Source organism: Jatropha curcas, chromosome 4 (genome assembly GCF_041381405.1).
Source record: "Jatropha curcas cultivar XTBG-Jc1 chromosome 4, XTBG_Jcur_1.0, whole genome shotgun sequence".
NCBI lineage: Eukaryota > Viridiplantae > Streptophyta > Magnoliopsida > Malpighiales > Euphorbiaceae > Jatropha > Jatropha curcas.
This window is the reverse complement of record NC_143154.1, coordinates 22,115,762-22,139,381: the sequence shown is the minus strand read 5'-3', so window position 1 is coordinate 22,139,381 and position 23,620 is coordinate 22,115,762. Positions and strand designations below refer to the sequence as shown.

Below are 23,620 nucleotides of genomic sequence, written 5' to 3'. Positions count from 1 at the left end.
ATTTGCAATCTGCATTGCAAATATATATATACACTTCAAATCCAAAAGGTGAGGCACCATGGTTTTGAAGGCGAAACCGCAACCCAACACTTCCGGTGGATTATGTATAGCAGGAGATCATCAACTTGGTCAAGTCAACAAATCATACTGCAACTATGCAATCTTTCTTTAATCATTTTTACTAAACAAAAAACTAGAACATAAATAGATAAACAAAAAAGTAAGAACTAACGGTTTGGTCTGTTTATTTTCAAAAACATGTCATAAGATTTTCAAGAAATTAGTGATTGATTTCCACAGACCAAAAAAAAAAAAAAAAAAGAGGTGCAAGCTTAGCATGATAGGTTTGAATAGGTTTGAATCAATGTGCTGGCGTTATACGGTTTTAATACCAAATGGTACGTTGAATGTCATAGTCAAAGTACTCCCTTCATGGTTTAGACTAAAATATTTCATAGCATCGCTGGAGGCTACTCAAGATCGGCAGAATTAGAGCACCCGCGTAGATAATCTAACATTGACAATCTGACACTGAAAATACTTGTTTATTACTATTTTTTTTATTTTTTCACCCCAGTAAAAAAGACATTATGAATAGAAGAGGAACTTGGATTTTTTTTTTTTCTAAAAATATTATTTTCATTTTCACCATTCTCTTATTAGTTCTGACAACTTGGGGGCAACTTTGTTGCTTCGAAATCAATTTTGCAAGTATAAATGCCTGCAAAATGATATCAAAACTATCCTTAATTAGCTGATTGAGTTGTAAGTGATTGCATGGTGATCCTTTCAACATATCCAGCTTGCATGGACTACATGGATTTCCAGTTAGGATATCATTTGTTGATGGAGCTGTATTTATGGATCTCTCTTATTCAGGTTTCGGGGCTACTTTCAAAGACCAGGAGGGCTATTTTATCTGTGCTTTATCAAGTCATTTTAATTCCTATATGGATGCTTCAATAGTCGAAGCATTGGCATTGCAACAGACACTTCAATGGGCAAATATGAACATGCAAGGAGCGGGTGTCATTTTTTTCAGACAGTCGGCATTTGGTTTACTCCCTATATTCTTCTAATAGTGACAGTTCGTAAGGTGGTCTTCTTGTTGAAGACTGTAGATTGTTACTTTGTTATCGTAACCATATTTGTATTCATTAGGTTCGGAGACAAGCCAATGTTGGAGCACATACTCTAGCAAGAGACTCCTACCTTCAGGCTAGTTTCCATGTTTGGAATGTAATTCCATAGTTATTTGTCAAAAATGACAAAGGAAATTATTAGTTTGGATTAGAGTTTTTTTGTCAACCTTATCATGGTGTCTGTCAAGAATGTCGTCTTTCAGATCAGACAACGAACCAGCCTGAGACTACGACATTATAAGAGGATGTGAAAGCGAAAATTGAACTCTGTCTCAGTTAACCCACAAAAATTACTGTCAATATAACAAATATAGCAACTCTCTTTTAAGTCTCGAAACGATTTCGAGTTGTTACCGTAAGGTTAGGCACTTGTTCACTATGGATAACAAATATAGCATGAAGGTAGAGTTTAGAGCAACAACAAATAGAAAAAGAACAGGAAAAATATTCTAGGCTGAATTACACTGATAAGGGAGCATCACATTTTACACTTCAACCAGTATATTAATTGCCAGTATAATGTCGAAATAACAACTAAGAAAGAAATCAAGTGGGGCAAGACCCCACAATTGAATCAGATATTTGACTAAGGATCCATGGAAGTGTAGCTTAATGCAGAACAATAATATCCAACTACCAAAAAAGCTCAAGAAAACTTCGATATAAAATAGGCGCTCGCTAACCATGGCGAGGGAAAAATTCAAAGAATGAATCTCGACTCTTAATAGTGTCTCGGAATTTCTTAGTCAACGGTCATTCTGATACAATTATACAGGTTTGTTGATGACTGAAGAAATCAGCAAATGCCTCGAATATGAGATTAGTAGCCAGCAGCACACTCATCACAAGCTTCTTCAACAAGCAAACCTAAATTTCAGCATTACCTTTTAGGTCTCAAAATTTCAAATTTCAATAGATAAATATAGACTGACGCATCGTTTTAGTGGAATTCATTATAAATCAAATTCTTGTGTTTGGAATGAAAGAAAAAAGAAAAGAAAAGAAAATTTCAATTCTATATTTTTGAACACAACTAAATCAAATTCTACCAAAGAGGGAAGAATTCCCAAATGAATTCCATAATTGAAAAATTCAAAGTTCTATGACAAAACTACGAGTCGTCTTATAAAATTATCATGTCAAGGGTATTTTAGAAAATAAAAGCAAGTGAATTTTAAATTTTGAATTTATTCTAAACGTGAAAAATCCATTGACAAACGAATTCTGCCTAGAATTTATTTATATACTATAAATTCCACATTTAAATTCATTTATACGAAATGGAGCGTAAAGCATATCTAAACCATGAAAACAGCATGAAAGCATTTCAAGTCAAAAGCTGATTTGTAGTAGTAATAAGCAGGAACGCAGAACTGCACAGTGAAAATATTCATTCAATGAACTGTAAGAGGCTTACTCAGGATTTCGAAAGCTCTGAACCAGCTTCATCTTGATCATCCATCTCCTCAAGTATGACATATTTTGCAGCGACATTTGTTGTAGGAGACCCAGCCAAGTGATCTTCACTCATTTGATGTTTTTGTAGTTTTTGATATCTGAATAAGCCCAATGCCGAAAGTGAATATCGCAATAATGGTAATATGGATGACCACAGTATATCAGCAAAATTTAGCCTCTATAACATACCCATGATAACGCTTTATTTTCAGATTTCAGTTACAATTTCATGAGTTATGCTCTTATTTTGAGTTGTGTGATGCAATTCTAACCCTAGAAATGATGATGATTTCTTGTTAGGAGCAAATCATCAATCCTGTTAGCGTGATACTAGCAGTTTATTTTTGTTTACTTGATTTTTTCTTTTATTATTCTAAAGAAAATCAGACTTGCCAGATTAGTTTTGAATCCTAATTCTTGATTTCTACAAACTATATCCAGGAATGCAAAATTCCTTAGCACAAAAGGTTCAGATCCTTCAGACTACTGAAGGCCAAGAAGAGCAGTACAAAAACAAACTTCAGTTATGTGATGCAATTCTAACCCTAGAAATGATGATAATTTCTTGGTAGGAGCAAATCATCAATCCTATTAGCGTGATACTAGCAGTTTATTTTTGTTTAATTGATTTTTTCTTTTATTATTCTAAAGAAACTCAGACTTGCCAGATTAGTTTTGAATCCTAATTCTTGATTTCTACAAACTATATCCAGGAATGCAAAATTCCTTAGCACAAAAGGGTCAGATCCTTCAGACTACTAAAGGCCAAGAAGAGCAATACAAAAACAAACTTCAGTTGTGTGATGCAATTCTAACCCTAGAAATGATGATGAATTTCTTGGTAGGAGCAAATCATCAATCCTATTAGCATGATACTAGCAGTTTATTTTTGTTTAATTGATTTTTTCTTTTATTATTCTAAAGAAAATCAGACTTGCCAGATTAGTTTTGAATCCTAATTCTTGATTTCTACAAACTATATCCAGGAATGCAAAATTCCTTAGCACAAAACAAACTTCAGTTGAACATGGAGAGAAAATGGATCAAGTGTTTGCAAATCACTAAATTGTTTCAAAACTATGCTGACCGACGACTTACTTGTACCAGTTGAATAAACTGACGCCCAGCATAATGATGATAAGGCCAACTCCCTTCAACCATGTGAATTTATCATGGAAGTAAAAAACTGCAACCTGAATATGGATGAATTATTAAACAGAAAAAATTTTAGTGAGTACTACACCTTGGTGGCTCCTGAGGAGCAGTTATCACCAAAACTGAAAATCATTAAGGATTTGCTAAAATAAGAGTACTACAGCAAGGATCATTAAGCTTTTTACGATAACTTAGGTAGAGTAAGAATGCAATTAACATCTTAACCCAAGACTATACTGCAGAATCAAATAACTGAACTAATGGTAAATCAACAAGGAAAAACAAAAAATCATAGAGTAGCACACAAGCCTCTGTTACTAATAAGATGTAATTTGTCTTCACTCTTCAAAGAACAATAACAACGACTTATTCATACATGGATAAAAGATAGTTAAAAGATTTCACCGTTGAAACAGGAGAAAGTCAAGCAAGTGAGAATGGGAAATAAAATTTCAAGTGGACCAATATTTTTTGCATGAAGTTAGAAAGAGAACAATAATATGATAACAGCTCATACCAATATGGTGACGGCCTCCTTAACAACACCAGCTATAGTCACTGTGACAGCACTAGTAACTGAAACAAGAATGTATTCCGTTAAAACCTGCAACATCAAAGAATACGTTTTCACATTGTAGTCTTAAAACAAAAAATGTAACTAGGTCAACTTGAATCAAACTAAATAAAACTCAAACTAGTTAGGGTGAGCTAATATGGGATTTTTACCTTCATTTCACTCACTTTAGGGCAACAAAAAATATATATAAGATAACTAAATATTTTTTCACTAAGTCATCATCTAAAGTCTGGCTCTAGTTTTACTTTCTCCTGAAACTTCAATATTCCAAACTTTTCATACCAGTCCACTGCTAGTCTATGACATATATGTTCAAGTCATCTCAATCTCCTCTCTCTCAGCTATAATGGATGTCACTTCCACCTTTCTAATTAAACACATTCATTTGTTATCTGTTCCATTACATATTTCAGCACATCCATCTTATTTCTGCCACGCTAATCCTGCATTTTGTTTTTTTCCCTTGATCAATACTTGTCATACACCATGCTTGGTCAAATAGCATTCTAACCACACAGAACCCTAAAATGCACCTTGTCTATTTCACCCATCATATCCTACAGCTGACATGCCTCACACCACATTATGCACTTAAGCTCAGACATCTGCAATGTGCACACTGTGAGATAGCGTAGATGTCTCAATAACTATAGGCATTTGTTAATCCAAAAGCCAGATATACAATGCCTGGTGCAATCCAACATGATATCATCCTTGACTATCCAAACACTAATGACAATCCCTTCAATGCCTTTATATATATATATATATATATATATATAAGAGATTCAATTTTCATTCTAGAACTCGTTATAGATTGTCTCTTAAGACTATTTTTGATATGCATATTCTTCAACAAATAAGGATCATATAAAAGTCTCCTCTTTTTCTTTCAATATATATCACCAATCATCTAATGAGAAAACCTGCTTCCATAGTCAATCTTCCGCATCTAACCAAATTGATTTAAGATCTTTTCGTACATCAGAAATTCTTTAAAAGGAGAGGGATTGTCATGGTTTGATCCCCCTGATAGTTTGCACTGAGAGGCAGGCACTTGACTGCTAGCCAAATGGTGTTCTGCTGCCTCTTAATTTGTGTTTGATTTAACAAATATTCATAACGTGACTCATGATTTAACGTGACTCATGATTTTTTGGGAACCTTGGGAGCATTAAAATCATATGAACGAAAATTTGATCCTCATTTTTCAAGTTCTAATTAAAGTTTAAACCAGCAAGTCACGTTCATCCTCAAAAACAAAAATTAAAAGGAAAACATAAAGAGCCAAAAGACAAAGACCCATACCATGAAAAAGGCCAGTGTTCCGCCAAAAAACATCAACAAGCAACTTCGAGCAATGTGCCAAGAACTATCGAAGTAACTACTCGTTTTAAATTCATACCAAGGATCCAACAAAAGAGAAAGAAAAGCAGTTGCTATTGTCATCACAGGAGTCACATAGCTCATCAACATAAGTGGATTTTTCAAACCTGAGAATCAAAACAAAAATAAAAACATTATTATTGCACAAAAGTATAAAACTCAAACAAAAGCAGCAACAAGTAACATGCTAACTTAAAAAAACAGAGAATACAGGTCTGACAGGGTTAGAGGTTAAGAGTAATTGGATTGACAACATGAATCAAATAACTTAAACCAGCCCTATCAAGTATCATACTCATCAACCACAAGAATAACATAGAATCGAGAGGGCAAATCAATTTGCCTTGCTATATTCTCTTGCTCAAAGAACTTTCATTCTCTTGACCAAAGAGGCAGATTTTCTTTATTTTTTGCTTTTCTTGTCAAATAAAGACACATGTACCAATAACCCAAAAGGATCATTCAAATCAGTCCTTGCACACACATTTTGACAAGACAAATAATGTAAATAAATCCAAAGCATTGCAGATTGTTAAAATGATAATGACAGTAGGCTAGGATAAAAAAAGCACCTACCATATTCTTCTTTCTTTATGTCATTTTGGATATCCATGCATCACCAAATTGACAAAACAAGTGCCATGGGGGGGAAAGAAACAAAAACAAAAACAAAACAGAAAATGAGTTAGAGAGAAACCAACTCTATTTGTCAATACCAATTAATGTTACAAATATTTTGGGCACCATAACATTAAATAAACAACAATCAGGTCATACCTGCAGAAGAATTTGAGTCATGGACCAGCGGAACCCAGACATAACAGCAGCAAGCATAACAAGTACAAATCCCCAAAACTCAAATTCTGTCTCCTTTGCCACTGGATAGGAAAAAAATTAAAAGCAAGGATGAAGAGGGAAGAATAAAAGTAATGGAGAAAACAGATATTTGAGATTTGGAACACAAAAAATCTAAAACAAATTGTAGTGGTGACATCTGTTCTCTACTAAAAGATACTCCCTCCTTCCCATAATTTTTATCCCAGTTTGAATTTGCACACAAATTAAGAAAATTTAGTTAATATAGTTAAACTATAGTTTTTATTTTGTTTTTTCCTAATATACCCTTATATTAATATCCATTAAAATTAAATGATTCATATTAAATTGTTCTTGAGATTAATCAAATTATAATTAAACATTTTCTTAAATAGGATTTTCTTTGAAGAGACATGAAAACAATACCTAGCAATCATCATCATATATTTTATATTCACTTAGCATGAGTATTGGACAAAATTGCGCATCCAGTGTGACATCCATCCATTATTTACTAAACAACTTGCTTTGCCAAATGGACATGAATTAAACTGTTAAATATACAAGAACCCTTGTTGTTCCCCTTAAAAGGTTTAGAGTACCATAATACAAGCAATATGAGTACACGACGGGTATGCAAACAAGAAAGTTATTGTGCACAACTAACATGCAAAACCCAATACAAAATGTGCATTGCTTAAACAATAAATAACTCTTATTAACAAATTGGGGAACAGACGTGCCACATGTGATGATATCACATCAACAGTTCTGTGCCCCATTACCATTACCATAAAATAAATAATACAATATTCCTAAACTTAGAGATGGGTTATAGATCTGGTATTTATGAGATAAACATTGATGCAGTAGCAATCATAGTCCTAATTGGATTCCTAGCACAACTAGGATTTTATTTAATTTACTGTTTTATTTCAAATTTACATTAGTTTTCCGTTCCTTATTTGATTAGGATTTACTATTTTATCATTGAATAGGAGTAGAAGAAAGAATTAAGATTCCTAGTCTAGTTAGGATTTATCACTATAAACAGACAGCACTAGTAGTATTGTAAATCATCTTATTTTTCTCATAATTTTAATTCAAAGGTTATAAACCTAATTACTGATTACTGTTCCACTTACGATCAACCCTATTCTAGCTTACTTGTTGAAAATTGACAGCCCTACATCTTTTCCCTGCATCAATTGGTATCATAGCACAAAAACAGATCCTAGGATTCTTTTTCTGTCTGAATTAAACCATGGTTGGAAGACGCAGAGGCAGAGGCAATCAGCCCCAACAAGATGAAATAGCTGAGATACGGCGAATGATTGAGGATTTGACCCAGGCTGTACAAGCCTCGCAGCGTCAGGAACCCATGGAAGCCCGAATGGAGACTCCAGAAGGCAACCACCAAAACCTTGATTTTCAAGAAGCTCTTGAGAGTGAAGAGGAAGTCGAGGACGTAAACCCCTTTCATGAAGCTGGACGTGCAAACCCAGCAGCACGAGGCAGATTGTAAGAGCGTTTACTTCATGCTCTTGATTTAAATAGTGGAGTTAAAATTGAAGTTGTTGATTTTCATGGGAAATCGCATGCCGAAGACTATTTAGACTGGGAAACTAGTTTAGAAAATTATTTTGAATGGAAATAAATGGTTGAAACGCGAAAAGTGCTTTTTGTCAAGCTTAAATTGAAGAGTACTGCACTTCTATGGTGGAAGAGAGTTGAGAAGCAGCGCGCACGACAAGGAAAGCTTAAAATCAGCACGTGGGACCACATCAAAAATAAGCTAAGGAAGCAATTTTTACCCACTGATTACACAATGGAACTATATGAAAGGTTCCACTGCTTGAAACAAAATAGTATGTCTGTTGAAAAGTACACTGCAGAATTTAATAATTTATTCATTCGAGTTGAAATATCTGAAAGTAATGAACAAATTACCTCTCGCTACCTTGTTGGTTTCAATCAGTCCCTTAGAGATGAAATGGGCATAGTCCGATTACACAATCTTGAAGATGCTCGCCAATATGCCTTAGCAGCTGAAAAGCAAGTTTCTCGTTACGGTGCTAGAAGGCCCATAAACAGAACAATTGGCAAAACAATTTCGGAGCTGCAAGAGGGATTCAAACAACTCAACGAAGCAGGAAAGATGCTGCCGCTACTAATAAATACAATGAAGAGACAACCCATGTTGATGGGAACGATAAAGGGAAGGGTATAGTACCTTATGGTGGAAAAAACAATTCTGGTTAGTCTACAAAGAGAGGCAACAATTCTCAAGTTCGTTGTTTTACTTGTGGAGAAAAGGGACAAACTTCATTCATCGGTACACAAAGGAGGGTGAATTTAGCCAAGTATGATGAAGACCAAGGCCCTATCTTTGATGAATATGATGAGGAAGTAGAAGAAATTGATGTTCACCCAGCTCAAGGTGAGTCTTTAGTTGTTCGAACAGTCATGACAGCCATGAACAAAGAAAGAAAAGAAGATTGGAAGAGGCGTAGCATTTTCTGTACACGTGTTATTTGTGAAGGCAAAGTGTGTAATTTAGTCATTGATGGAGGAAGTATGGAAAATATGACATCAAAGGAGGCTTTAGATAAATTAAAGCTTCCTACAACAAAACATCCTCATCCATACAAAGTAGGTTGGTTGAAGAAATGGCACGAGATACCAGTAACATCTCAATGCTTAGTGCAATTCACAATGGGAGATGATTTGGCAGATGAAGCACTATGTGATATAGTACCAATGGATGTTGGGCACATTCTAGTGGGACGACCTTGGTTGTATGATCATGGTATGGACCACAAGACAAGGCCTAATACTTATTCGTTCTACAAGGACAACAAGAAGTATACTTTGCATCCTCTCAAGGAAGAAACAAGGCAAATAGCAAATAAAGGAGCTGCAACTAATAAATTAAATGGGCTTGTAAGTGTTAAAGAATTTGCAGCTGCGCATAGTGAGGTGGGAGTCACGTATGCCTTAGTGAGCAAACTGATAGGAGCTGACCAGGTTGAAAAATCAGTTGAATATTCCTTTGAAATTCAACGATTATTGCAGGAATTCAAGGAGTTGATTAGTGAAGATGTACCGAAAAGCTTGCCATCATTAAGAAGCATCCAACATGCTATTGATTTGGTACCAGGAGCAGCTTTACCAAATCTGTCTGCATACTGAATGCCTCCTTTACAGCGGGCTGAAATAGAAAGACAGGTTAAGGAATTATTAGAAAAAGGTCTGGTGCGTGAAAGTAAAAGTCCATGTGCCTACCCAGCCTTATTAACTCCAAAGAAAGACGGTTCTTGGAGAATGTGTGTGGATTGTCGTGCTATAAATAAGATTACAATCAAATATCACTTTCCAATACCAAGATTGGAGGATATGCTGCATCAACTAGCGGGTTCTAAAGTGTTTTCCAAAATTGACTTGAAAAGTGGATATCACCAAATTAGAATGAGGCATGGTGATGAATGGAAAATAGCTTTTAAGACACCGGATGGGATATTTGAATGGTTAGTAATGTCATTTGGCCTTTCTAATGCACCAAGCACATTCATGAGAGTCATGACAGATGTACTCAAACCTTTCTTGAATTCTTTCGTTGTGGTATATTTCGATGACATTTTGATTTATAGCCGCACCGAGGAAGATCATTTAAAACACTTGCAACAAGTGTTAGAAGTACTTCGTCAAGAGCAGCTGCACATAAACTTGAAAAAATGCAATTTCCTACAACCAAAAGTGGTATTCCTGGGATACATTGTGTCTGCTGAAGGATTAAAACCAGATCCAAAAAAGGTTCGTGCAATTACCGAATGGCCAGCACCACAATCCATCAAAGAAGTTAGAAGCTTTCATGGTTTGGCCTCTTTCTATAGGAGTTATCCAAAATTTCAATTTAATTATGAGTCCTATAATTGAATCTACGAAAGAAGAAAAGTTTGAGTGGACAAATTCTGCACAAAAGGCATTTGAAAGAATCAAGTTTTTGATGACTAGAGCACCTGTTCTTGCACTTCCAAATTTTGAGAAATTATTTATTGTCGAATATGATGCTTCACATGAAGGGATTGGAGCTGTTCTTAGCCAAGAGGGCAGACCTCTTGAGTTTTTTAGTGAGAAGTTGTCTAAAGCCAAGAAACGTTACTCAACTTATGATCTAGAGTTCTATGCCTTGGTACGAGCTGTTCGACATTTGCAGCATTACTTAGCTTATCGTGAGTTAGTGGTTTTTTCTGATCATCAGGCCTTGAGGTATCTAAAATCTCAGAATAAACTCAACAATCGACATGCTAAGTGGAGTTCTTTCCTTGATGAATTTAATTTCTCACTAAAGTATAAATCTGGTCAATCTAATATTGTGGCTGATGCATTGAGCAGAAGATTCATAATTTTGTCAATTTTGAGCACTCAAATTACAGGTTTTGAAGATCTGAAAAATCAGTATGATTCAGATTCATGTTTTAGCAAAATAAAGGCTGATTTGCTGCATTCTTCAGAAGCTGAAAGTCTGCCATACCGATTGCAAGATAGTTATTTATTCAAAGGGAATAAGTTATGCATTCCTGAAGGATCTTTAAGGTTTACTCGTCGGAGCCGAGTCGTTTTCAAACCCCGGGAGAATGATGCAGGAGCAATCCTAGTCCTAATTAGATTCCTACCACAACTAGGATTTTATTTAATTTACTGTTTTATTTCAGATTTGCATTAGTACTATTTTATCATTGAATAGGAGTAGAGTTTTAATTTTTTCTTTAATTAGGATTCCTACTCTAGTTAGGATTTATCACTATAAATAGACGGCACTAGTAGTATTGTAAATCATCTTATTTTTCTCATAATTTTAATTCAAAGGTTATAAACCTAATTACTGTTCCACCTACGATCAACCCTATTCTAGCTTACTTGTTGAAAACTGACAGCCCTACATCTTTCCCCTGCGTCAAACATACAAGTGTTCTGGGAAATTAGCATAATTAGTTAGCAACAAAGGTTTCAGCAAAAGCTAACATACATGTTCATCTGATTAATTTGTCCTATAAATACACAAGCCCTCCTTATAACTAATGAGCCGAGTTTTAAATGCCAACTTATTCTGGGTCCCACCAGGGCAACCATTTCATTTGCAGTGTAAAGTGAAAGATGTATAAGGATTAAGAAAAATGCATTGTTAAACAAGCAAATACAAGAGATTCAAAATGCAGAACAAAGAAGCTATATGAATTAAGATAATCCACCTTATATTTATCCCAACAATTGCTCTGAGCACACAATGGAAAAGTCGCAGCACTATATGAGTATGACTCATGATGAATTATCTCAATCAGTTAAATATACAATTCGCAACACAACTCAACTACATTTTACAGTCTTCTCAACCCCCAACCCAAATATGCACTGGGAGATACGTAGCCTATTTTTAAGACATTCAACCCTGTCATTGTTCTAACCGAGAAGCTGAAAGTAATAAGTGGAAACGCATACTGAAATAAATAATAAAAATTTAAATAAGAAATGATGAAGTTGGTTACCTGTTAATAAAATTCCAACTGAGATTACCACAATTATACCTGAAAGTTTAATGCTTGGAGACTCCAACCTTCCAAAGAACAGCACAAATTAAGGAGCAGAAATATAAAGATTGACTGATAAAAAGATCAAGTCAAATCAAAGAGCATGAGGCAGAATATATAATTAAACAAGAACAAAGTGGCAAATAAAATAACACCACATGGCAACATATGCAAAGTAAAAGAGTTCAAAAAACACTTTTTCTTTTCCCTCAATACCTAATTTTTTCACACTTTTTATGCAAGCTCGCATCCCTTTGGCCACCGAAAAAAAAAATGGATTTTTGCAAATCGTGGTTGGACAAACCATTTTTTTTATTATCATTTTCAGGTTTAGTGATAGTTCTCATTGTTATATTTTGTTTTCTTTTTTTTTTCCAATGGTTTTATTTCATTTTTTTTCCCATATTTTTATTAGTTAAAATATCATTTAAATAATTTTAAAATAATTATTTAATGTAGTGAAATCTTTTTTTTTTTTTGTTGTTGTCTTAATATGTTCATCCTGCCTGAGTTTGCAAATAAATAATTTAAAAAATGACTAATTTAAAACATGGGTGAGAAGCACTGTAGATATAAGAATGGATAAATGGTGTATGATTTGCAGCCAAAGCAATAATTAATTAGGTTCAAAAAAAAAATGATGCATTTTGAAATTTTTTTTTAAATTTACACTTCACTGCTTGTGCCACAGATAATGCTGCCACGTTGCAGGCAGCAGAAAACTTGTCCTCAAAAACAGACCAAGACATGAAAAATAGATGTGTGTATGTGCATTGTCTGCATTAAAGATAAAAATAAGGCATCTATGAAATTATGTTACATGGGCCTCCAGAAATCTCCAATAAGGATGTACTTGGAAAACATACTTCTGGTGCTCCTTCATTAACTTTACTACTAATAAAAATTGTGCCTGCCATCTGATGACCAGTACAACTAATAGCAACAGTGCAGACTAATGGACAAGGAAGTATGTGCTCATGTGGTTCTCTTTTGGTTTCTTTCCCTTTGCATTAAATTTCAGTGAGGACTTCCCAGTAAATAAACATCTTCCTTAAAATTGGTTTAATTTCCATTTCAGATTTTGACTTCTCAAAACATAAAAAACGGAAAAATTAATTCCACAAAACAAATGAAGGAACAGAAAACCTAAAATCTCCATAATCTTAATTTTCTACAAGAACAGGGGTAACGAGACATGCAAGGTTTAATATCCCCAATAAATTTACTATTGCAAGAAAAAAAAATTCTGCCCCTTCAGTTAGAAAGTAGCTATGTCACTACACCACCAGATATTTATCGACCTTGAAATAAAAAACCTTCACAATCATCAAGAATTATGATTATAAAATTAATAGAGCTATTTCAGAACACTGTGACGGCACATTATTCTTTTTGTTATATGAGCTATAATAAAAAGAGAATAAATGCCAGCTAGAATACTTATATGTATATAAATAGCGCAGAAATCATGGGATTGGAAAAGGGTTAGCAAGACAATCACCTGAATGCAAAAGCAAATAGGAGGAGAAATATAGGAGATGCAGATTTACACTGTAGAACAGGGAAAAAATATTAGTATAAGAGAATCTATTTATGAAGAAAGAAAAAAAAAATTCAGATGGTCCATTATATTCAGTGAGGTAAAAAGAGCAGAACCAACCATTGTGGCGAATGTAACTGAGATGAAAACAAGGGATTCATTGCTCAGATTGACATCCAGTGCTGTCCCAAGAGCTGTTGGTACAACTGTGAAAGGGAAATTCCATCTGTAGCATTAGTTGATAGAAAAGTTAATTAAGCAAGTTGTGTATAATTTCACAGCAAAAACAGAAAAGCATGGAAACCATTAGTTAGAAAATTTTAAAATTAATATAAAGTGAGAAGTTATAATTTTTTGAAAGCACAAAAAATTACATATATTAGACCAGAAATAGCAAAAATGAAATATTGTTAGCTAAGATATACTTATAAAGTCGATGATAAAATAGCATTTGTATAGTGTCTCAGAACATTTTTTTTTTTGTCATCCCTTGAGTGTATAAAAGTGGCATAGTCATGTGGGAACTCTCATAAATGAGAGAAAGAAACTATTTATACCCAGTTTTACTGAACTAAATCTTTTTTATGGATAAACCAGTTTTTTATTTGAGAAACTAATATGTGTGTTGAAACGGGTTAAATTGGTTGAAGCAAAACAAAGATTTTGATTAGAAAAAATCCAGAGGGATGGTTGTCTGTTAAGGCCCTTGACCAAATATGGGAGTAAGTATTAGGCAAAAAGGAAAAAAAAATTGTATTTCAAGGTTTAATAAGTACAAATAGTGTTGAATTCAGGAGTTTTAAGAACTATGAATGAAGAAAATATGGCTCGTTCAAGATTTTTGAGATTCTACATTAAACCAAGACTACTTGGAGATTGAAACTTAGGAACAGAGGTTCAAAACAAGCTTGATTAAATTTTCTAACATAAGATTTGGAAGACTTATTATGGCAAGTGAAAAAATAGTAACGAGGACAAAAAAGAACAGAACATCAATGAAGAATAAGAAGAAGGTAATCCTGAACTCCTACTAATGCATTTTGAAGAACCTCACTCAGAACAATGTCGAGTCTACAACTTCTAGATCAAATCTTGTTACAAGAATCTAACTGTTGTACAAGATTAGATTTCTTAAATTTATAAAGGACCACATTTAGCCAAATCCTTTGTTTTGCTTCCAGTCAAACAAGGAAAAGACTTTCCAATGACAAAACACATCCCAAACTGATTCTAACAAGAATATGAATTTCCAGACTCAAAATTACACATATGATAAACATGAAAGCATAAACAAACAACAATAACAATGTAGAATCAAACTCTTAAGAGGAATAATCATATGAAAGATTTAGTCAATCTCATGATGCAAAATGAGTCACATCATCAGATTAGTAAAATCATTTGGATATAGAATTCGCAATTCAACTTAACTAAGCCTCACTCACAAACTAAGTATATCCAACACATGTTGCATTTCCAGTCCAGTACAAGCACAATCATGATGTCCAGCTATAGTACTTTCCTCTACTACCCAAAACATAAAATAAAAGAAAATAATTACTCAACGTTCCCTTTTTCTTTTGAACTATAAAATCCCATGCATGGCTTGTAAATCATAGAATTCGCAAAGAACATAAAGATGATTGGCATTCTTATACACATCCTCTCCAATGTTTACATATAATTCACCTACTGAACAAAACAAGCCCTTTCTTAAACAGAAGGTAGATAATCAAACTAGAATCGAGCAAGGTTCCACTCCCTATCTCTCTCATAAAATTACTATACAAATAAATCACTCTCATTAATTCAATCAAATATTTGTTGTAAGACAACCTAAAAGTTATAATCGTTTCAATCGTTCCTTCTAGTCCACAATTATCCGACCTAATTAGTGAAGTATAAATACAATACAAGGTATTGGACAGGGAACCTTGCAAAACCCAGATATAACCATATGTTTAGACATATTTATATAAAGAAAAAATTTAGCTCGTCTTGAATTCAAATTTCTTCATACTTTCATCAACAAAAAGCATGACCAAACCATTAATAGCTTTCCTTTGAACCTTGAAACCAAATGCAGCATTACATTATCAATTGAGGTGTCTCGTATATGCAAGACAACAAAACTGTACTTACCAAGAAAATGTGAACTATACTAACAAAACAACCAATAGAACACTAAAACTGAATTCATCATACATTGCATGTGAAACAATATGTAGTCACTATTGATTGTTATTGATTGTTGTGCAATGAAAACCAATGTTTTCAAAACCTGCCTTGTTATTCAAAATAGAGGAGAGAATCAAGTTCTAGAAGTTAAACTAGGGACTGAAAAAGAGATGATCTCAAATCAAAACAAATTTAAATGAATCAGTAGAATTTATTAATGTTCAAAAGTAAATTATTACAGTATATACAACCAAGTACCAGTATGATTTAATTTTCGTCCAAAAAATAACTTCATTTTGTTATTAAAAAATATTGAAACAAAATTTTAGAGGATGTGATAACAGATAGGTGAGGTTTTAAAAGAAAATGCAAAGTAAAAAAAAAAAATGCCCTGCAATTCAGCACCTTTCTTCTTTGGCAGCTGCAATTTTTAATCTGTCATCATTTCAGTGTCATTTTAACTAATACTATTAGAATGCGCATGTAGCACTTCGGTGGTGTAAAAAAATTCATTACAAAATATCAAATGTTTCCATAACTATATTTACAGAAACATTTATCACGAAAACAAAGTACTGCCGAAAATCCTTATATGCATCATAAAATTAACTATCAATTTTAGTCATTAGTTTATGTTGCACAAGTGATATAGGAGTGTTATTTAATGATATTAGCCAAAATATAAATACAAGCAATAGCACATGAAAACTACAGGTACTAAATGGCATCCTAAGAAAAAGCAGACCTAGAGTAAAAATTATGCCAAATTGATATACTTGTTTTTGGAATTTCTCATAAACATATTATTTTAGCAAAAGATAAAATTCAATTGGCTATGATAGCCAGTATGCATGATAAATTTGATAAAAGTTCCGCCTTGAAAGAAGAGAAAGAGAACTAAATTCTTCCGGCAAATGGTTAGTTAAATATATAATGAAAATATGTCAAAGCATCAATGGTTTGTTAAATAGAAGGTGGTGTTGCTAATTTGTTTGGGAGTGCAAGTTTGACTCTTATACAAATGGCGATGTAAAATTTTTCAAATAAGGTCAACATGACAAATTGAGAAACTGATATTTTGCCCTTGTTCTGATTGCCCTATCCATTTGAACTGAGAACAGTCAACCGTCTCACCAGTTGCCAGCCAATTCAAGTGAGTCAGAGCAGACTTTTCTCTTTTTCAAAGGGAGTTTGAGTTGCAAACCAAGTTGACCACTTGTGACTAGAAAATTTCCAAATTGGTTATTCAATTTCTTGGCCAATCCCACTGTAACAATACTGATCTCAATTGCTAGCTCTTCTAAGGGTATCATAAAATCAGTTCAAAAATATCTTCACAAAGAAAAAGTACTCATCACCTTCTGTAATATAAATTGCAGATTCCCCCTCCTACAACGAACTAAATGACTCTTGCAAGCACGAGCATCATGGATGACATAGACAAATACTTCAAAAAAATGCATAGAAGCATCGCAAATGATAAGCATATCCATGCAGAGAACCAATCCTCTTACCAATAATCCACAAACAAGGTTCAAAAATAAAATCCTCTAACACAAAAATGAGCCTCGCTTATGTTTCCACCTTGTCTCTAATCATGATCATAATAAAATGGTAAAAAAGAGCTATAATATTCTTTTGCCTCGAACTTTCCCAGAAAAGGCCAATTCTGAGACCAAAATCACCAACCTACAGGTATGGTGCCAACATTGCACCATTTTTTTCTCCCAAACCCACAGGGGAAAGAGATTACAACAGTTCTTATTACTTCAAAAGCCATCCCACCCCTTTTGCTATTTATTTGAGCTAAAATTCATGCCCTTCTTCCCAAATCTTTCACACAAAATAAATAAAGTACAATTGAAAATGCAATTAAGAGAAGGGGGAAAAAAAAAACTCTGGCTTGTTTGGGAATATTGGAAAAACAAAATTCAATTGCTGAGTTAGAACAATAAAGCAAAAGATAACATATATGTACAAACCTACCTCTCATAAAATAATCCCTCCATGTCATAGCAACAGTGAGTTGAAATCTATGAGACCAAAACCACGTGATAAACTTCGACAAAACAGCTTGCATTCCAAAATGGATTGTATTCATCAGTAATGGAGCAGGGAATTTTCCCAAGTCATCTCCTAGAAGAGTTTTATTATACCTACAGAACCAGCACATGCCACAAGGTAAAAAAATAAAAAATAAAAACAATACATATGCATGACACAAAACGTGATGTAAAAGATGAACTTACAAGGTCAAAAATGTGCTGAAAGTGTACCAAACAAGTATGAAAAACAAAGTCTTCAACACATCCGCAGCAGAAACAGGGCTCTTAGACTTCAGCAGCAAGTTTTTATGATTGCCAAAAGAATCAGCAACATCATCACTACTTATTGATGAACGCGTCTCACCAGGAGACCCATTTTCAATATCAAATGGCACCAGATTCTCTTTTTCTTTTCCTCTGTTGTGTATATTCGTTTCATGATCAATGGTGTGTATATTGACTTCACGATCAAGAGCATGTATATTGATTTCATGATCCATGGTACTACTACCATTCAGGTGCACACTTCTACCCTGGAACTTATTTTTATATTGATATTTCTCAGTATCTACAACTCCATTCTCTCTCTTGTCCTGATGAAGCAAAGGCAACTCAAAATCAGAGTCTTCAGCGCTTGCGTCAGAATTTTCTAATTGAGGCTCAAGATGAACTTTACCATCTTCGTCAAACCAGTGAGAGAACGAAGGGTCTCTATGAATAGGTAAACCCTGATTTTCACTAGGATTGTAACTAACTCCTGTGTACTCAGCCTTTTTATTATCAAAACAACTCTCTACCATCTCCCTTTATACACTAACTGAAAGCCATCCACATACTCCAAGTCAAACCAGTGCAATATAACTAGTGGTGAAACCATTGCAATCAAATTTCAATCACTATGGGCATTATTCAAAGCCCATAGATGTGTGCTACATTCAGAACAAAATATTATGAATCCAGATCCCAAAACTGGTACAAGAACTAACCAACTAAGAAAGAATCAACCTAGTACAATAGACTGTACGGCACAGAACAAAACCAAACGCTACCTGTTCCAATGACAAGCAACCAAATCTCTCAGAATTCAAGTTCAACTACAAAGTGAAACAGATTAAATTAATCTAAGAAATTTAGCAACATATGGAACAACTACAACATAATATCCATATATGTTTAGGGTTTTTCTCAGTGACCAAACAGAACCTTCAAATAAGAACAAGAAGAAATACAATAAAAGAAACGGAAGTCAAAATCACATGAAGAGGGAAGAAAGAAAAACCTGAAAATTCAAAGATCCGAGAGCTCTCTCCATTTTTGCTTGAACGTTTTTTAAATTTATATGTTGAAGGAGAGAGAACTGAGATCTAATCTCGAAAGAAGACAAAATAGAAATAAACCAATAAATGGGATTTTTTTTTTTTTTTTTAAAGTTGGTGCGTTTGGTAAGTGAATTTCGGTTAGAGCCTGTTTTTTGAAAACGTCGACTTAAAGAAAGAAAAGATTATATCCGTATTTTGCTCTTTGATTTATTATTACTCCACCGGATTTTTAATATAAAAAATATTAATTTTTTCAATTAATTGCACATTTCTAGTTTTACTTTTCGAAGTTTTGAGCCCATACGGTAACTAGTTGATGGCATACTATTGATGGGCATCAATTTGTAATTCATATTATATTTCGAAAGTATTTATTGATTAGTTAGGTAGATGATGATTGTTTCAAAGTGTTAATGTTTGGAAAAGTCATTAAAGAAATGTAAAAATAAAATTGTAAATTATAAAATTTTAAAATAGAAGAAACAAAGATGTCCATAGTATCATTAATTAGGTAAAAAGATAGAAATCAACTTTAGAAAGCAACAAGTATATCACTCCACGCAATACATCGGTTAATTATCATAAATTGTGTATTGACAAATGTAATTTTAAAGTTGTGTCATGATATAATGAAATATGACATTTTATAATTAAAGTTTATGCATGATTCTTTACATTTATTGACTTTGTATATAATAATTCAATTTGTGGACAGCACTATGAATACTATATTGTCATTATCATGTATACGTAATTATGGAATAAAAGTATGTACAATTTGATAATGTCATCTAGTAGAGTTTCATCAAAATATTTATTTCCATGTAAATACAAATATGCTTTCTCAATCAAATAAGATTGAAAGTCTATATATGTTCGTTGTTCATTTAGTTGGCACAATTTATTTACAAATTTGTTAACAATATAATTTTATTGTCAACCTATAATAATTCTAAAAAAATTTTAAAAATAATGATAGCAATTAATATAATAATTAATGAAATTGATTTTCATCATAAATTATTATTTAAATTGTTCTTTTTTTTACATGTATATATATGCTAAGTGTCATGTACATCCAACTTTATGTAGTAAAGGTGAAAATTAGTATTTATTATCTTTAAGTAATTTGCTCATTATAAATTTACAACTTATTAGTTTGAGTAAAAATTAATATTTTATCCATTTAATATCTCACTTAAAGTTTTTAATTTGAATTTACACAAAAAAAAATTTAATGTGAATCTATTCGATATATAATTTCTCAAATGAAAAAGGGCAATTTATATAAACAAAATAAAAAATATATATATTTTTTCATTTTTTAACTTTGAAATTTTAAACTTTTATAGATATTTTTGTTTTTTTAGAAATAAAATAGATTTCATTAAATAATTGAAGAAATGTCATCAGCTACAAACTGAAAAACATGAGGTGGAACCTCCTAAACCCAAATAGACTCCTCTAGATTAAGAGAAAAGGAAAGCATAGCAAGCTCATGAGCAACTTTATTCTTCTCCCTCCTCGCATGGACACACTGAAAAGCAACAAAGCTTTTAGCTAGAGCCAACATATCCAAGAGGACTGTGCCATACTTTATATCAGGAATCGACTAAGTAGAAATTTGCTGTTGCAAAACTAAGGAGTCAGTCTCAAGAATAACCCATGCAAAGCTCTGCTCTTTAGCCTTCGGACAACCCAAAAAGTGCAGTAGCTAGCTCAACATTATCAAATGGTAGAAAAAGTGGTTTGGAACCTTAGTCCATGTTGCCATGACCATGCCTGCTGCATTTCTAACGATAAACCCCAACCCACACCCTTTCTCCTCATGCAACGCAGTATCAACATTAACTTTTTAAAAACCAGTGCTAGGCAGAACCCACGACCCATGAAGAACTTGAGACTAAGGGCCATCCAACTTGTTATTAGCCATCTGAAAATCATGTAAACAGGTCAAAGTCATACCTAAAATTTAAATCTCAAACAGAACGCGTGACTGGAATTCTCTCAGATTTCTTGATCGCCAAATAACCCAAGCTAGTGTAGAGAATAATTCAAGTTGTTCCTGAGCATAATGAGAGCATAGAAATTCAAACCAACCCACAAATGACTCCACTCTGATAATATATGTGTCCAAATGAAAGGGGTTGTACAACCACAATCGCATAGCCAACGAACAAGCCTTTAAAATATGGATGATAGACTCCATACCATTACCACTAGCAAGAGAAATGGGATCAACGTTAAGCCCTTTCCTTGCAAGAGCATCCAACGCAGGAAGTTGATTTGAGCAAGCTCTAAAAATCATATGCTTGACTTTAGGAGGAATATTCAGCCTCCAAAGGGCTTTCCAAAAGGCGAGCTATTATGATTCAAGGAGGAAGCTTGTGTCCATGAGAAATAGCGACCAAGAATGAGATGATATCCAGATTTAACAGAATAATGCCCATCCTAAGAGAAATTCTAGATCAAATTATCGTGCACTCTCCATGGACTCAGTGGAATAAACAAGATAGCGCAAGCTTCATAAGGAGAGAACTCAGAGTATATAAGCGTTTCATCCCATCTCAGTGGATCGGAAAGAATAAGTGCATTGACCTTTGAGTTTTTGTCAATGGCCACTGTCGATGATAATATCATCTGATTCTCACTATCTAGAATCCATTTCGTTCCCCATATATTCACAACTTCACCATTACCAATTCTTCACCTACATCCCAGCTCAACCACCCACAAGCCTCCATTAAGCTACGCCAGACATAGCTAGGTCGGAACCCCTTTCTAGCTGTAAGAAAAGAACACCGAGGGAAATATTTTGCTTTCAGGCACTTCGCAAGAACTGAATCATGCTCCTCCATAATAGCCAATATTGTTTGGCTAGGAAGGCTAAATTAAAATTAGCAATATCTCGAAAACCAGCCCCCATGCATTTTGGATACACTTAAGTGCCTTCAGGAACTCTAATGGATCTTCCTCTCATTGTTCATTTGGCCCCACCAGAACTTAGCCATAGACTCCTCTATTCTTTTATAGATATCGATCGAAAAAAGAAAATAGCTCATAGTATATTTTGGGATTGCCTGGACGACTATCTTTAGGAGAACTTCCTTACCGGCTCTTGACAGCATCTTCTCCTTCAATCCCTCAAGCTTTGTGTCACCCTATCACATATAGACTAAAATACCATCTTCTTACTTCTGCCAATAACTGCTGGTAGGCCAAGGTACCGTGAGTGATGTTGAATCGCATGCACTCCTAATCTATTCAGTATCAAAGATTGTATTAGTGGTGATGTGCTTTTGCTGAAAGCTATCTTTGACTTCTCGAGATTTATTTTTTGCTTAGACGCCTCTTCACAGTCTTGTATGATCTTTGCTACCACCTCTACTTCTTGAATTATCACCCTACCGACGATGATACTATCATTTACAAAAAAAATAAATGTGTAATACAGGGAGCTCGCTTGCAAATTTGGATGCTATAAATCTTATTTTCTCGAGCTACCATAGAAAGTAATCCTGAGAACACTTCAGCACACATTAGGAACAAATACGGAGACAGGGGATTCCCTTAGTGGAGGCCTGTTTGGGGAAAAAAAAATACTCTTTGGGATCACCATTAATAAGGGAGTAAGAGACAGTACAGACACAATCCATAATCAAATTAACCCATCTGGTATTAAAATCAAAACTAATAAGAACACTTCTAAGGAAATGTGTGACATCCTACTGAATCGAGTCGTTGCATAGAGTCGAGTCGAGTAGGGCCGAACTAGAACCCGGTTCGAGCCATTTAACTCCAGAGTGGGTAGAATGGGATGTAACTTAAATAAGTATAAAGAGTAGGACTTACTTGCACTAAAAAAATAAAGTTGAGGTATTAAAATGTAACATGTAGAAACTGTAGGTCTTATTTGGTAATTGTACCATACAATTAAAGAGATAGTTGGGAAGTATACGAGACTTCCATTTCAATTTGCTTTCTTCATTTTCTTCATCTTCATCTTCAACGTCTTCTTTATCTTCATCTTCTTCATCTCCTTCGTTTCCCTTCCTTTCTCCATCCATTTTCATGGTAGTTAAGCATTAAGGCAACCTCTATTTTCTCCAAGTACGTAGAATTTCTTGAAGCTTTATGTTATTCAACCTCTAATTGAGTTATATTGTAGATAAGTTATAAGAATTCTGATGTGTATAGGAGAAGTGAGTTCAAAGATTGTAGAAAAAGGAAGCTAAGGAAGAGCTCAAGCTTTTTGGAGTAAAGGTTTGATATCTCTTGTCATTTACTATTTTCTTTGCATGAGAATTGTGTGGTGTGTTGATAATGAGACAATATATTGCTTCATGTTGAGTGGGAGGACTGGTAATGGTGAGAAAACAGGGGAGGAAGTGAATAAATGAAGTAAAGAGTGAGTTT

At 33.9% G+C, this 23,620-nt stretch overlaps 1 protein-coding gene across 4 annotated transcripts; it reads right to left on the bottom strand.

The window, feature by feature from the left end:
- Positions 1–1,567: 1,567 nt before the first annotated feature.
- LOC105632423 (Nucleotide/sugar transporter family protein) lies at positions 1,568–19,322 on the bottom strand. 4 transcript variants are annotated; one of them, XM_012214803.2, is made up of 13 exons: positions 19,165–19,321; positions 18,090–18,934; positions 17,827–17,996; positions 13,783–13,868; positions 13,624–13,673; positions 12,081–12,148; positions 6,496–6,596; positions 6,295–6,307; positions 5,641–5,825; positions 4,273–4,359; positions 3,699–3,793; positions 2,560–2,698; positions 1,568–2,009 (listed from the first exon to the last, which is right to left on the bottom strand). In XM_012214803.2, the coding sequence occupies exons 2-12, from the start codon at positions 18,683–18,685 to the stop codon at positions 2,560–2,562; spliced, it is 1,590 nt and encodes a 529-aa protein (XP_012070193.1). In that variant the 5' UTR covers positions 18,686–18,934; positions 19,165–19,321; the 3' UTR covers positions 1,568–2,009. The 4 variants fall into 4 exon arrangements, with proteins under 4 accessions (XP_012070193.1, XP_020534312.1, XP_020534311.1 ...); XM_020678653.2 differs by having other exon boundaries at positions 1,568–1,994; XM_020678652.2 differs by lacking the exon at positions 19,165–19,321 and having other exon boundaries at positions 18,090–18,955.
- Between the last annotated feature and the right edge of the window lie 4,298 nt (positions 19,323–23,620).

Coding starts and splice junctions, on each gene's coding strand:
- LOC105632423 (XM_012214803.2), bottom strand. CDS start 18,685: ATGGTAGAGAGTTGTTTTGATAATAAAAAGGCTGAGTACACAGGAGTT. Junction 17,997..18,089: donor TTCAGCACATTTTTGACCTT/GTAAGTTCATCT, acceptor CTGGTTCTGTAG/GTATAATAAAACTCTTCTAG. Junction 3,794..4,272: donor AGGAGGCCGTCACCATATTG/GTATGAGCTGTT, acceptor ATCCATATTCAG/GTTGCAGTTTTTTACTTCCA.